Consider the following 16,178-nt stretch of genomic DNA (forward strand, 5'->3'; position numbering starts at 1 on the left):
CAGGGGGCTGTGGCCAGCGGAGGCCCTGAACATTTCATCTATCAGGGAACTATGTCTTGGGAGCCCAGGGCTCCCACTCAGATCAAAGGTAATATCGGCTGAGTCGTCATCAAGGAACTCTCTAGAAGGAGGCCGGGAAGACTTCGTGGAGGGAGGGGACGTCCTGTGCCTAGCCTCTGCTCGCCTCTCGTCCCTGGACAGCAGGTAAACGCCACTGGTCAAATCACCCTCATTGATGTCATTTGTTTGGGAGCGTGACTGGGACCCTGGTTCTCTGAGAAGGTCGTATTCACTATCTACATCACTACAGTCAATGAAAGGAATGGAAGCACTGCTGCCTCCGGCAGCCCGGGATGCTGGACCTGTGCTTGGCTGTGGGGGCTGTCGTTGACTTGGCTGAGCGCCCTCCTTGCCTCCCTCCTCCTCTTCCTCTTCTTCGGGAGGCACCACGGCGGTTCCGTCTGCGGCTCTGCTCCCTGGAGAGCTCTTGGACGGAGGAGCGGGGCTTTGGTGTGGTCCCGACTCCAAGGTAGAGACTTTCGCCTCCTTGGCTTGCTGGCAGCTCTGGCCGCCGGGAGACTCAGACCCTTCTCCAAATGTAAGGCTGGCGCTCTGTGGAGACTGGGCAGAGAGAACAGGGGAAGGGCAGAGGGAGATGGTTACACGGGGGAGCGGAGGGCAGAGAGAACAGGGGAAGGGCGGAGGGAGATGGTTGCACGGAGAAAAAGTGAGGAAGTGCGGTTTAATTTAAAAGTGTCTCCTTCGACTTCCAGAAGCTGGAAGGAAAGGCACAGAGAGGCCAGCGTGGCCTCCTCAGAGCAGGAACTGTGTGTGCTCAGGCAGAAAGCGAAACTCATGACCTTCGAGGTGGAAAATGCGAACCAGGCTGGGTCCCCAGCACATGAGCTGTACACTGCTTTCCAGGACCCTGATCTCAAGTGGGGATTCTAGGGGGTCTATGTAGCGGATGGCTCTTTCAGCCTATGAAAGCCTCCACAGGGAAGGGCCAATGGGACAGCAGAGAAAGCCATGACGAAGACCCCAGGAAGTCACAGGCAACTGCACTTGAGAGAAAGGCTAATATGACGGGTGAAAGTCTGACGCCAGAGTCACACAATGAGAACACCTTCTCATGTTCTTTCTCAAAAAAACTGCTAGTCTCTTTGAGAGAAAATCCTGAAAACAGTGTACAGAGACACCAGCGCTGGGTCAGTGAGCACTTGCCACACTCGGGGTAAGAGTGACCATTTCTCCTGCTGTTGCCTGATCACTAACACAAGTCCTTGGGATTCTGTCAAAAGAGTCTTCTCAGCAGGAACTATACCCAGCATTAGCTCAACAAGTGCTTATCAGTCACAAAACATTTAGCTGGTAGGTAGGCTTGGTCTCATGAATTGCCATGTGTGTTTCAACCCTCAAGCTCAAAAGATAAACGAGCAGCTGAAAAGCCGTACAACAGGCTTGCTGTGCACAGCCAGGCTCGGTTCAGAGCCCAAAGCCATCTTAGGACCAGCTGAGCCAAATCCCAGAGCAAATAAAGGAGACAGGACCAGAAAATACTATCAGCAAGCCCAAAGCTCAAAGAATTGAGGAAAAGAGCTCCGATTGTCCATGACTACCCACTGACCTGTTTTGGCACTTCTGAGTTCGATGCTGTGGGCTGTGAAGCAAGGCTCCTAGTGGAATGGATCTTGCTGTGTTTTCTGAGGGAAATCATACAAGGTAGCTAAAGTTAGGACAGCTTTGATCAAATGAAGCAAACATCTTCTGTTTGACACATTAAGTCCTTTTTCAATCAGTAAGGTACCCAAAGCTACCTTTGTGTGTGTGACATACGCACAGTATCTCAGTAACACCTGTGTCACCCGGGGATTATACTTCACTCCTCCTGAGCATCCTGTCCTAGCTGCTTAAGGACCACAGATGCCTGAGCTCTGACTGTTAGTCATGGGGAAAGTCAAGGGACAGGAGCAGCCACCAGGCATCTGAGACGGAACTGCAAGCATGAGCATCCACTTGTGCCTTTGGTTCAAAATTTTCTAGAGCAGATCTATGACAGGGGTAATGATCATATAGCATCTTATTCTTAGAAAATGTAAACCTAGGAGACAAAGGTTACCCTGCAGGGAAATGGAGACTCAAGGGAGGGACTAGAGGGCCACCGGCACAGGTCCTCTATCTTGTCCTCTGTATCCAATGAACAACTCATGGGATGGTATAAATACACCCAGTGTACACTTGTCTCTTCTTCACAAGGGAAGGCCCAGGGCATCTATGGACAGAGCTACCTCCTGTGTGGTCTTCAGCATTGCGACTGCTAACATCTAGGAAAATGGCCGAGCATTATCCTTGGATATATACACAAGGCAGTTTCTGGTGAGCTAGTGGATACACAGAGGCAAAAGCTTCCTGATATCCTGAAACACCATGAGGGATTCATGGCTTATTTTAGCAAAATTAGACTAAAGCATCAAAATGACTTGAACATCTGTTAATAGGGAGTGAGATCAATAAGATGTAAGCACCCTAATTCTCTAGACAACAAGCTAACAAAGCAAATGAGTGTTGCATGTATTCTATGCATGTGCTTATATAAAATGACAGCATGTATATAAATGAGGTACCACACACCCAGGGCAATCCTCCATTTTTTTTTAAATGAATAAGTATTGAAACTCAGAAGGCACATAAATCCAGAGGTTTCTTCTGGAAAAGAGAGATAGGAACTAAAAAAGGTTGTGACCCAAGGTACTTCTGCTAGCTGTAGTAGCAACAAACAAAAAGGACCAAATATATCAAATACTAACACATGTTGGTATCCTGTCCTCTGCAGTTTAGAAGCAGGTGTGCTCTCATACGAGATGGCACAGAAACGGCATCCTAGTCTGAACGTGAAATTAACTTGTTTCTTATGCACTTTAGACACACAGCTTGAAGGTTATTTCATATAATATTTATAATTTTGTGTATTTTTGACTGGGATCAAGTGTTGAATTTTCCACGCAGGAGTTTTAGGGTGGAGTTCAAAGTTCAGATTTCTCCAGCTCTTGTCAATGCCAAGTCGTAAGAACTTGAGTCTCCACTACGTCCTGGGGTAAATATCTAATGCACTAACACGGAAAACAAAGATTAAGAACAGACACTCACAGGCGGTGGAGAGGGCTGAGGCCATGATGTCATTCCTCACCCTTCACCTTAGTCTGGCTTGGGCTCCGCTTCTCCCTTGGGAGGCCGAGAAACACCGACAGGATCTAGGCTCTGGAGCTCAGGGAATCTGTGCTACTCACTCTGTGTGTTAATCTCGGGGTCTCCATGTTTAATCAGAGAATAAATGACCAACGACCATGCAGGGCCAGCATGAAGCCAGGAGCCCTGAGCAGAGCCTGGTGAACACCTGAAGCCAGGAGCGTCTGCTGCAAACAGCGATAGCCATAAATCCTACGGGTTCTCTCCCAACCTTACCTAACTAAAGTTAACAGAAACCTTCTCAAGCCACATCCTCAAGTGTGTCCTCTGGAGCATCAGGGCAGGCCTGGGGGACACTGTCGTCTCTACACTGGGCCCACTCGGCTCTCTCTCAGCTCTCCCCGGTCACCTGCTACTGTATTCTCTCCTCACTGTACCTTGAGGGAGCACCCAGGGTCCTAAAATGTGGTCCAACCCTCGACTTGCTGAGGTTGACTATGCGGTTGACTGGCTCACCCCAGGCTGGATGATGGAGCATTAGCTCCTCAGAGAGAGCGGCACTGGCTAGAAAGGGCTCCTTACCTTTCAAACTGCACCTTCTTGTGACCCCCTTCTTTAACATAGTCAAGAACTTGCTTCTGAGTCCGACCACTGAAACAAAGACCAGGAAAGCAAAGGGAGATGACAGGAGGCATTTGCACTTAAGCACATCTTCTTGCCCCGAGCCTTTAACCCCAGTAGAGGCAGGCAGATGGCTGTGAGTTTGAGGCCTGCCTGGTCTACAAAGTGAGTCCCAGGACAGCCAGAAGCCATACAGAGAAAGAATCCCTGCCTTGAAAAGAGAAAACCAAAACCACATCTTCTCAGGCAGGTAAGAGCAAGAGCAATTCTAAGAACCTTCAGGTTTCTGTCCATTTGACCTCTTGCTATTTTCCTTATAGATAATAAGACAAAACAGCCAACTAAATAGACCCACGTAACCATGGTTGGTTGTGAGGCTGCCGTCTTGGGAGTCTGTGCATCTGTGAGGGTTGAGAAAAGGAACACTGTACTTAGACCAGTGCTCCTCATAGCACAGTGTCAGTATTGTTTGAAAAATAAACAAAAAAACGTGAACCTAAGGTGGCTAAGTCTTTGCCTGTTGACGCAGTGCCCGAGGCAATGACACTCTTGCCTATATAAATAAAACGCTTTCTGCAGGCAGGAGAGGGGTTAGGAGATCGGCCCAGGGGTGAACGCTGGCCTGGAATGCACAAGGCCCCTGGATTCAAGCCCCCAGGACTGTTAAAAACCAGACTCACATAGGAGCTACAGGCAATGGGTGGAGGAAGAGTCAGTTTTCCTCGGGTACAGTCTCTTACAGGTTGTCCTTGCTCCAGTGGACTGTCCTACACCCAACCACATAGGGGCAGTACTAAGTGGACACAGTGGGCTTAAGAGAGAAACGAGAAGCTGGGAAGGGAAACTATAGGGGAAAGAGTAGGCATGGGTTCGAACAGAATACGTTGTATTCATGTGTGAGATTCTTAAATGATATAAAAAAGTTCATCTAGAGACTTGTGCTGGGATTTGACTGTGAAGGAGAGATGGCTGAGAAGTTCCCAAAAGCTCACACAGAACCTCGAAAGGTGCCGTGGAGGTGGCTGGGATAAGCAAGCCAGTGCCCCCCCCTTGGCCGTAGACCCAACCGTGGTTTGCCTTATCCGTCTGCGTGAACCGCAATAGCCATGATGGGTGGAGTCTCAGGAAAACATCCACATGGCGATTACACGGCTCGTGAAGCTGCACCCTCACCTGAACCGGAAAGACGACCCTCGGCTGAAGAGAACTGGCTTTGGTTTCGGCTTGGGTTCTTCAAAGAGTCTAAAAAAGGCATGATGCTCCACACAGATTTTCCAGAAGGCCTTGCAGAAGTCTCGGCCGGCCATCAGGAATTCCAGGGTGTCTTGGTATGAGCTCTGAAAAGAAATATAGCTTTTATTTTCCCTGCACTGCTCATAAGCATTCTGCTGAAATGTGGGAAAAAAAAAAAACAACAGAAGTTAATTTCTTCAATAAAATAGGAACTGTGTATTTAATGACAAGATCATTAATTCAAAGATTGAACAAAATATGCTCATTCCCAATGATGAGGCAGGTCCCCTTCCTGCCACCTTCTCTGCAGACTTACAGGAACTAATGGGAACAGTAGTAGACTCCATAAACAAACTGCATTTTCTTGGCTTCTGCTGCCTCCTTAAAAATAGTTCAAGTATAAACACACATCCTTTCCTTCAAATATCTGACTTGTGTCTCTTTCTTCTGTTTTCTTCCTCATGGCTCCTGTCCAGGTTGACCTTTTTCCTCATTTTATAAAATGGTGGATGTCACAGGCCTCCAAGTGACCCCAAGAACCACAGAGAAAATGAAATCCCCTACTTGTGTCTCCAGTACAAAAGTATTAATGACTCTCAGATAACGAACTTATGTCTTTTGATTCTGGAAGGAATATAGCAATTTTCTACTCCTACGCTCAATGTTTCCAACTTCAATGGTCATGTTACATAAATAAAAGCTCCCAGAGTCATCAGCATTCCCAGCAGCTCTGGCTATTTTGGGGGTTCTCAGAGTTTGCACAGACCCAACTTACAGTGTATGCTGTGGCCGTTCCCACATAAATGGGTTTCTGGAACTGTAATTGCATTTTCCCACTGAGAATCACTTATTGGGGGGTTTGCTTCCCAGTCAGGCCACTCAACACACTGTATCTGAATTCTGAACCTAGACCGCCCCAGTCAGCCCCTGCCTCACGGGATAAAGGGTTCAGTTTTGGATGGGGTCACACATCAGGAATGTATTATGTATGCATCTCCTGTGTGGCTTTTGGCGGATGAAGAAAACACTCTTCTCTTTCCGGAACCCATCCCAAGGTAAGTGGCAGTTTTGGGATTTCTGGGGGAACTGAAAGAGATATGTTTAGTCCACGAGAATGTGCTTCCCAAAAGTGCAAGGCAACAACAGGAATGAGCAAGTCAGGACTGCTTCTGAGCAGGGGAGGATAGCCAGGACATGGCAGAACGCTGACTGGGGTCCCAGGGTGGGGCCACAGGTGGATGTGCAGCCACAGCCTGGCTCAAGTTGTTTGTCAGGAAGGTGAAGGGTCTTCTCCTTTAAGCATGCATCCTTTTATCCCTCCTCGCAGAACCCAGATGACAGCGAGAGCATCCTCAAGCTCTTGGATACACAGTTCTCCCCAGCCCATCCTTACAGGCCAGCCACGGGGAAAGCATGCCTCATTCACAGTTCGGTGGTCCCCCCCCCTCCCCCCTTACTCCTGAGTGACTTACGTTCACATCTGGTCGGAGCTTGATAAGAAAGCGCTTCCTCTTGAAGCTCAGTTTCCGCACCTTGGCCCAGTTAAAAGCATTGATTTTCGTGAAACCCTAAGAAGAAAGAGCAACCTGTGAGCCTGGCCATACACAGGAGGCCCATGGGAACCCCAAGCAGAGAGAGGGCGGGGGGCCAGGTCAATCGCTCAGGAAAGGCCTTTGATGAATGATTCCCAGGCTCGGGGTCTACTGGCTGCCATGCTCTCTTACACTGTTATTGTTCACTAATTATAGAGTTTGGCATTCAAACCATGTCTGCCTTCATGCAGGGAAGACACTGGTCAAGGGAATGAAAAGAAGATAAATAAAAATGAAACCATGAACAACCACCATACCCATAACGACCTTCTCTCGTGGAGGTGGAGGACCAGGTATCGTATTAAGGGATTTTAGACTGCATCTCATCAGACCACACACAAAACTCAGCGAGACAGACTTATTATCTTCATTTCACAGAAAAAGTGAAGCTGGAAAATGTCTCTGAATGTAAACAGAGCCCTAAGAACGCCATGCCCAGCCATCAGAAGTGGTGGGAACAGAACAGCAGGCGCAGGCCAGGGGATCCATTCCACAACAGTCCTTTCTGCACACAACTTAACTGCCCAGCAGCGTTCAATATTTAGATCATATTAAACACACACAAAGCACATGAATTCAATTACGGTACTTTTTTTTTTTTTTTTTTTTAAAGATTTCTTTATTTATTTTGTTTACAGTATTCTGTCTGCATGTGTGCCTGCAGGCCAGAAGAGGGCACCAGATTTCATTACAGATGGTCGTGAGCCACTATGTGGTTGCTGGGAATTGAACTCAGGACTTCTGGAAGAACAATCAGTGCTCTTAACCTCTGAGCCATCTCTCTAGCCCCTAATCACGGTACTTCTTTCCTCTCTCCGTGACCTTTGGAAATGCTTAAAAGCTTGGTTTTGAAATTTAATGGTCATGGCAGAACACTAGGTTTTACTGTTCTTTTATCTTTCTTTCTTCTTCCTTTTTTAAAAAATTTTGTTTTGGGCTGGAGAGATGGCTCAGTGGTTAAGAGCATTGCTTGCTCTTCTAGAGGTCCTGAGTTCAATTCCCAGCAACCACATGGTGGCTCACAACCATCTGTAAAGAAGTCTGGTACCCTCTTCTGGCCTACAGGCGTACATGAAGACAGAATATTGCATACACAATAAATAAATAACTTAAAAAAATTTGTTTTTCATGACAGGGTTTCTCTATGTAGCCCTGGCTGTCCTAGAACTCACTCTTAGACCAGGCTGGCCTCAAACTCACAGAGATCCACCTACCTCTGCCTCCTGAGTGCTGGGGTTAACGATGTGCGCTTGTTAAGTTTGTTTTATTGCTCTTTAAAATCAGGTATTCATGGATGATCTGTGCAGGTGAAAACTACTTCCTCAGATACCATCTTGCTTTTCAAAACATCCTTCCTACGATACCCAAGTTCCAACTGTTAAGGATGTGGCTGTGTGACAGTGTGTGCCGTAAACAGATTCTATTCACGAGCAGGGGACTGCTACAACTCATGTGTGTAAGTTTGTATGTGAGTTCGTGTGAGTGTGTATGTGTGAATTTATGAGTCGGTGTGTGAGAGTATGTATGAGTGTATGTGTGAGTACATGTGTGTGGTATGTGAGAGAGAGAGGGAGAAGGAGGAAGGGAGGGAGAGAGCGTGTGCATGCGCTTGCATGTGCAGGCCAAAGGTCACAGAGACAGGGTTCTGCTGAACCTGTAGCTCACTGACTGGGATGGCTCCAGCAACCCTCCTCCTATCTCCTCCCCAGGGCTAGGATTTCAGCTGCATGACACGAGGCTCAGCCTTTTAAGTACATGCTTGCGACCTCAGGTCTCCATGCTTTCCCGACTGAGCTGCCTCCCTCTCCAGCTCCTTTTGTAGCTCAGGAAATAAGCAGAGCTGTCTGAGCTCACAAAGGTATTTATGGTGCATCACCCTTACAACTTTAAACCTGGGCAGACTGAGCAATTTATGATACATAAAAACGGGTATCACTGTCTAAGCAACCACTCACATATAGACTACCTACTTATGCTAGTTTTTAATTTTAAAATTGCATTTATTTACTCTCGTGTGGGAGGGACACACAGATGTGGAGGCCAGCGGACAATGCTACTGCGTACCAGGGATTGAACTCTGGGCCTTAGGCTGGAGGGCAGGTGCCTTTACCTATGGCTGATCTCACTGTTCCTGTCCTGCTCTGCTTAAAGAAAAGCACTGTGGAAGGATTGAGGTGGGGAGGTTGTGGTTTGGATACAGTCTAAAGTCTACAGGTTCACATGTTGGGGGTTTGTTCACCAGGCGACATTAAGAGGTAACAGGATACAGAGAAAGGAGTTGGGGCTGTGGTGTGTGCTTTAGCCCGTGAGAGAGAGGGGTCGGGATGGTGGTGTGCTGTGTGGAACTTTAGTTCTCCACCCTGTGACTATGGAAACTTTGTTCCTTTCTGCTAAGTAGCTCGGGTGGTTTTGCATAACAGAAAAGGGGTTACCAATACAAGGGTGGTCATCATTGTATTTTTTAAGATTCAAATTCTAGATAAATGCATTCGAGAAGCTGCATGGTAACCATGGACAGGCATGCAAATCAGACCTGCAGGAAGGAGGCAGAGAAAAGCGGTGCTCAGAGAAATGCATCGCACAGCGCAGGCAGGGGGATGAAGACCACGCACATCAACGGGCAAAGAGTCACAACGCCTTTAAGGACAGGACAGGCTAACAATGCAGGGCAGAGTCTGTCTCACTGAAAAATTATTGTGGTGCTGTTCTTTCCCAAAAGCACATCAGCTTTTAAAACAGGGTCTATTAAAGTCCCAAATAAGCTGATCTAACACAAGTTAATGTGAAAGGGAAAAAAAGGATCAATTTTTAACTAAGTGTCAAGATGTCACCTCTGAGTACGGGAGGCGTTTATTTGGGATCTGAGATCATCGTTCCTGTATGCTGTGTTCTCAGCACAGGCCTATTGGGAGTCCTTAGGGTCTATGCTCTGAAAGATCTATTAAACCCAAACAAATCTCTAACGTGGAGTCTCCAAGCAGGACAAGGAGAAATGCAGAAACAAGCGGACAAACACACAAACAAGTCTAGAAACCGAAGGCTTTCTTGTTCACTTGGAAATAACTACCAGAGGCCTAAGCCTGGCTACCTGCATGAACGGGGGTGGGGGTGGGGGTGGGGAAGCCCACTTCCCTCCCTCCCTCCCTCCCTCCCTCCCTCCCTCCCTCCCTCCCTCCCTCCCTCCCTCCCTTCCTTCCTCCCTCCGCAAGGGAAAGGTGCTGTGTTCTCCACACCTGAAACACTAGAATTCCTGTGTTGGCGACAGCTAGGTTGATCTTGGTGCCTTCCCTGTCCTTGGCAGGGTGCAACCGGATTCCGTACATCTCCAGCCGACGGGCCACCTCCAGGAGCTGGAAATCTGACTCTGCCGGGGTTTGTCCACTGACAAAGCAAGGGAGGAAGAGAAAGGCTGGGGGATTTGAATTCCCCTTGTCTATTAATTTCAGATTAAGCGGCTCCTCCTGGGAAATAAAAGGCACTTCATGGCGAGCCGCAGGGCTGCCCGATCAGATGGCACCCAGCTTCCACCCGCTCACCCCAAAGCCTCATGGTGAGGACAAAAACCCTATTGCCAGGGTAACATGAAACCCCACAGTCCATCTCCAAGCCAGGCAGCTTTTTAGGATCTCAGTTTCCTCTAGGTCACACAAAAGTAAAACGCTACTGTGTTAAGCAAGTTGAACTTGCGAGCAGAATGCAAGGCCCCTCCTAACTGTCGCTGGGTGCAAAGGCCTCGGAACCACAGGAGAAAAGATGTTTAGCGTCCTTCGAAAACATTCTCCTGACCAAACCAAAAAACGGGCATGTGAGAAAAGCTCTGCTGCTTCCCCACATTTAACAAGATGCCTGGCTCGACACACACATCCTCATTTTCTGTTGAGATGATTATCCGAGGTCCTCAAGCCTAATACACTCCCCTACGTTCAAGGGTCATTCTGTCTCAGAGCGAGGGTCTCAAATACTCAACTCTGTATTTTTTTTTTAAGATTTATTTATTTATTATGTATACAGCATTCTGTCTGCATGGATGCCTCCACGCCAGAAGAGGGCACCAGATCGCATTACAGAGGGTTGTGAGCCACCATGTGGTTGCTAGGAATTGAACTCAGGACCTTTGGAAGAGCCATCTCTCCAGCCCCTCAACTCTATATTTTTTGAGCGCCCAGAATGGACCACAACACCCCAGTGAAACTCTATACTCCTTCCTTCAGCCTTTGGTATATGTCGCTCAACACGTGTGTGCATGCATGAGTGTATGTGTGTATATGTGTGTGGGTGCATGTGCACACATGCACACCCATGTGCCAGGAGGCAGAAAGCTAGAACTGGAAGGCAGTAGGAACCCAAGCACGTAACTCACATGTGGCTGTGGTGGAACTCCACGATTTTGTCTTCGAGTGCATCCTGCTGAGGTACGTACTTATTTTTTGCTAAGTGTTCTCTGTCCAAGGCTTCATCAAAATCCCCAATCTCGGCTACGAAGAAACAGAAAAGAAAATGGGCCACACAGGACAAACCGTTCAGAATGTGCTACAGTCCTGGACTGGCAAACCCAAAGGTGACCCTGGATGAGCACAGCTGGTGGGGACCGTGAGGAGAGCAACCTCAGAGCAGGGATGGGAACGCTTCTCACAGGTAGAGCAACATGGCAGGTGACTTCCGCTCCTTGACGCTAGGAGCTGTGAAGAAAACGTCACGATTTTCCATCTCTTAGCCACACATATGCTGGTTTCTTCTTTGTTCTAACGCTATGCTGACACACAGTAACTGCACACACCAGCAGGGCACCGTGTGGCCTCACACACGGTAACTGCACACACCAGCAGGGCACCGTGTGGCATCGTGAAACAGATGCACAATGTGAGGTGGGCTCCTCGGGCTCACTGTTGAGCCCATCAGCTTAGACATTCATCATTCTTTTCTGAGAAAATCCTATCTCATAGTGACTCTGAAGGGTTCCATTGTCAACATATCTACTCAGCTGTGCTATGGGAAACTGGGAGTTCTTTCTTTCTCCCTATTCATCTTATACATGTAGGTGATTGCTGAGTGATTCAGTGTAAACAGACCTAGGATTTTCAGGACTTCACAAAACCAACTGTTGAAACTCTTACATGTAACAGCCCAAATCCACTGTCACAGAAGAGATGTCAGTAGGAGGAAAAGTAGACAACGTGGTTTTTGTTGTTGTTTTACCTTAAGAGTTTACCAAATTTCTCACACTGTCAGAAGTCACAGGTCGGAGTGCAACCGTGTAGACTTTCACCCACAGGCAACCCAATGGGTTTTCTTGGGCAATCTCAACATTGTCTGGAAATTGCTGCACCATAGACACGCCTGCTGGGCCTTAAAGAATAATTGCGCTCGAGCACCAGTGAGCAAATGTCTGTCGGACTCTGGGAGGCATGCCCTTCCTGTGCACCCTATTACCAGTGTAACAGACTACTAGACTGTGGGGTAATGACCAGGGCCCTGAACTAATGGAGCAAGAGTGTGGTCTCTATGACAGCTACCTTTTGTTCCGTCATGTGAAGCAGCCCGTCACATCTGGCCCACTCACCCACTGTCACCAAGAACAGCCTGTATGCTGGTCACATCGCTCTACCGAGACTATCCGTCCTGCGCTAAGCCGTGCTGACTCACCCAGCAACACTTACCGGCTGCCTCTGCCACAACAGGTGACCTTGTTCCCTAACTACCTCTTCTGGATTACATTTCCATCCCAGCACAGAAAACGGTGCCCAGAGCTGAAGGGCGCCCAGGACTGCAGACATGGTTATCAGTGGCCTGAATGGGGGCTTTGATCTCTTGCTATGGCTTCTTTTATCTGGTTTAGAAAGCACAGCTGATTCCCAGTATTCAAGATAGATCCGGGGGCTGGACAGATGGCTCAGTGGTTAAGAACACCTGCTGCTTTTCCAGAGGACCTGGGTTCAGTTCCTAGAACCCATAAGGTAGCTCCCAACCACCTGTAACTCCAGGGAACCCTCTGCAGTCTTGGTCCCTCTGTGTGTACCTGGCACACATATGGTCCACATACACACATGGAGGCAAACACTCCTAAAATAAATGAGGGGTTGCTCAGTGGTTGAGAGCACCTGCTGCTCTTTCAGAGGATCCGAGTTCAGATCCCACATCGGAAGGCTCACAACCACCTGTAACTATAGCAGAATTTATGCTCTTTGACCTCTAAGGGTACCTATATATGTGACATATACATAAACACATATAAAGTAAAAAAATCCAATCTTCAGAAAAATTAATCATGAATTAAAAAGTCTCTGTGAACGATGAATTAGCAATCAGTGCATGTTGTTCTGAAGGGAAATTTGAGGTCAGAGTCTTGAAAAACTTGACACGTTGTCATGAACCCACTTTGGTGTTTCTGTGTGGCTCTATTTAAACGTGCTATCTAATACACACTTCTCCTGACTCATCCACACAGAACTCATGCCCGAATGAAGCTCATTCGGTACACATATGTTCTTTACAACATATATCACAATGCACTTAGGAACAAAGGCAGCACTTCAGCATCATGTGAGGGGGCAGCCAATTTAGAAGGTGAAGTCCCCAAAGAGTGTAGCACCAAAGAAGCCATGGAACAATGTGACATCAGAAAGTGAAGGCAGAACTTCCTCTTGCTGGGCCTCTGCTGGAACACGTGCACAAGGCGACCAGATTTCCACCGTCCTACATGTGTCTGCAAAGGACGCTGAAGGCACAAATGTATTGGTTTGGGGATACATTTCAGTACCCTGGCAGCTCTGAAATGAGGCTATCAGAGCACTGAAGACAAGGTCTAAACTTCGTAGGGGACTAAGTTTGGGCTTCTTAGCTCTGAGCAAACTCTCTTCCATCCTGAGGATAGAAACGTGGTCGGTTAAGGGTTCAGGTTTTCCTTTGGCATCAGGGTTAACACGCACCCTGGTCTCTTCCAGATCACTTATTTGTGGTCCTCCTCAAATGCAATGGCTGCATGGGCAAATGCAATGGCTGCATGGGCAAATGCAATGGCTGCATGGGCAAATGCAATGGCTGCATGGGTGCAGAATAAACTTACTTCCGGAGCGTTCCCCTCTGCAAATTACTTGGGACAGAAGTGAAGTCTGCAGCAGTCTTGTGTCCTAACACTAACGACAAATATTGGAACACTAGATCCAAGGACAGGACAGAGTGGATTTGGTGCACTTGTCCACTGTCCATCCAAGCTTGTCCTTTAAGACAACTGAGATAACACTGTATATCTGTCCTTAAAAAAAAATCTAAGCCGGGCAGTGGTCGTGCACGACTTTAATCTCAGCACTCGGGAAGCAGAGGCAGGCGGATTTCCATGAGTTGGAACCAGGGCTATTACACTGAGAAACCTTGCCTCGAAAAACCAAAACAAACAAACAAACAAACAAACAAATAAATAAAATCATTAAGTGCACTCAGTGTCTCCGCTCTACTGAAGGCATCCACGGTAACACAAAGACAACACAGATATTCTTGACTGTGCCTCTGTGTGCCTGGGACTCCTCCTCCATCAGACCACGGTTGGTCCAAGAGGATTCGCAAAGGAATCCCAAAGAACTTACACTGTACGATGTGTGAGATCAGGAGGGCGGCGCTGGTGTCGTTACAGGTCAGCCTGCCCTGAGCCAAGTCCTGCTTCACCTGCAGAGCGAACAGGTACCTGTGAAGTCAACAGAGACGCGGGTTACACGGCGAAGCCAATGGGAGGGAAAAGCCAAGGGAGGGCCGGCGTCCAGAGGCAGCTTCCTCCTGGCAATCTGAACACACAGTAAGAAATTAGAGAAAGGTACGCAAAACCAGGTAAAGAAACAGCCTAGAGAAGCTGAGGGGCAGTGAAGTAGGGGCGTGGTCGACTGGTATTTAGTGAAGGGAGCAGGTGAGCTCAGAATCACTGGTTTTCCATGGAGGCACGTCCTCCTAATTATGCTGTATTGAAGGGGCCTCCAAAGCCAAATCTGTGACAACCTGACCACAACAAGAATGATTAACAGAGACTAAAACATACTAAGTTATATTTGTGAATTAGTAAATTATGAATTAATGAAAATTCATGAGTCCACAGTGATTGGGGGTTGGTGAAAGAACAAAAAAATTTAATATATCATATTCCACAGTCCATGCTACACAAAAGGGAAGAGGTATTTCTAGGGCTTTAGTGTTGATTATTATTCTAACTTTCTATAATGTACACCTACTTTGTAAAACAAAAGACTGCTTTATTACATTTTTAGGGTGTTGCAGTGGAACCTCAGGTCTCACACATGCGAGGTGTGGTGTCCCCCACAGGCCCAGATGCTTGAATGCTTGGTCACCAGTTCATGGTGACGCTGGGGAGGTTTAGGAGGTGTGGCCTTTGGAGGAAGTGTGTCACTGGGGGGGGGGGGGGGTGTTGAGAGTTTAAAGACCACTGATATTTCAAGTTCACCATTTTGGCCTTCTGCTTATGCTTCCAGATGTGAGCTCTCAGCTTGCTGTTCAGCCACCACCCGCCCTCTGTGACCTCTGCTCGGCCATCCTGGAACCATACACTCTTTCCTCTGAGTTTTCTTGGTCATGGTTCTGTATCAGAGCAACAGAGAGGCACCTGAAACAGCAGTGCTCGGCTGCTGAACCACACACTAATTAATTCTAAAAAAAGAAAAAAGCCCTTAACAATATCAGCCACGTAGACTTTCATAAGAACTAAATGGGGTACAGTGAGAAGCTCACCAGGTTCGCCATGCAGATGGAGTGTTCCAAACCCATAGTCACATGGACAACCCTGGTTAGCCTTGGTGTGTGTCGCGATGGGGGAGAGGGGTCTCTGTCACTCATACACATACACACACACACACACACCACACACACACACACACCAGGCAGGAATGCCCCAAATGACACAAATATGGAACAGGGACTTGGGGTGCTGGACTGACAGGAGTAGGAGGGATATAAGGCGGGGAGGGAGAAGAAGTCACAATGTGTATTTATATATAAGTATGAATCTGCCAAAGAACAAATTTATCAGACAGGATAACCCATGGGGAGGAAGTAGTTGTAACAATTCAACAAATATTAACTTAAAAAAGTAACAACCAATCTTCTTTAAATTGCTTAGGGCATTTCATGGTTAACAACTAAAAATGCAAAGGATAAAATAAAAAAAAATACAGAAAGGGTGACCATCACATAGGCAGAAAACAAAGTCAGCAGCAGCCGACAGAGGGGCTTCCCAAACTTCCTTCCTGCACGTGTGCCCTGACCTGTGTGTGCCCCTACCACCTGCTATCCTGCCTCGAAAGCCACAGGGAAGAAAAGTGGGGAACACGGAACAACCGGCTCATGAGCACAGGGTTTCCTAGAGAAGGGCTGGCCTCATCTTTCCGGATCCGGCAGTGGTGACGGCTCACTGAACCCAATACTTCACAGAGCTACGGGCCTTAATTCTGACCCATACTGTAGTTAATTTTCAAACCACTAAGAGGGTTTTATGTTTTAAAAGCATTGCACTTTGAATAATTCATCAACGCAGACACAAGGTCCTGTGTC

At 47.6% G+C, this 16,178-nt stretch overlaps 1 protein-coding gene across 2 annotated transcripts in view; it reads right to left on the reverse strand.

The window, feature by feature from the left end:
• Positions 1–16,178, reverse strand: part of Farp1 (FERM, ARH/RhoGEF and pleckstrin domain protein 1) — a 223,976-nt gene that overhangs the window by 38,204 nt on the left and 169,594 nt on the right. For both annotated transcript variants that reach the window (XM_038310311.1, XM_038310313.1), the window contains exons 6-13: positions 14,213–14,310; positions 10,993–11,107; positions 9,866–10,013; positions 6,513–6,608; positions 4,981–5,144; positions 3,769–3,837; positions 1,628–1,703; positions 363–621 (exon numbers count right to left, since the gene is read on the reverse strand). In XM_038310311.1, coding sequence (XP_038166239.1) covers positions 363–621; positions 1,628–1,703; positions 3,769–3,837; positions 4,981–5,144; positions 6,513–6,608; positions 9,866–10,013; positions 10,993–11,107; positions 14,213–14,310 — 1,025 coding nt within the window. The remainder of the gene's footprint in view (positions 1–362; positions 622–1,627; positions 1,704–3,768; positions 3,838–4,980; positions 5,145–6,512; positions 6,609–9,865; positions 10,014–10,992; positions 11,108–14,212; positions 14,311–16,178) is intronic.

The sequence above is a fragment of the Arvicola amphibius genome, chromosome 13, assembly GCF_903992535.2.
Source record: "Arvicola amphibius chromosome 13, mArvAmp1.2, whole genome shotgun sequence".
NCBI classification, from domain to species: Eukaryota; Metazoa; Chordata; class Mammalia; order Rodentia; family Cricetidae; genus Arvicola; species Arvicola amphibius.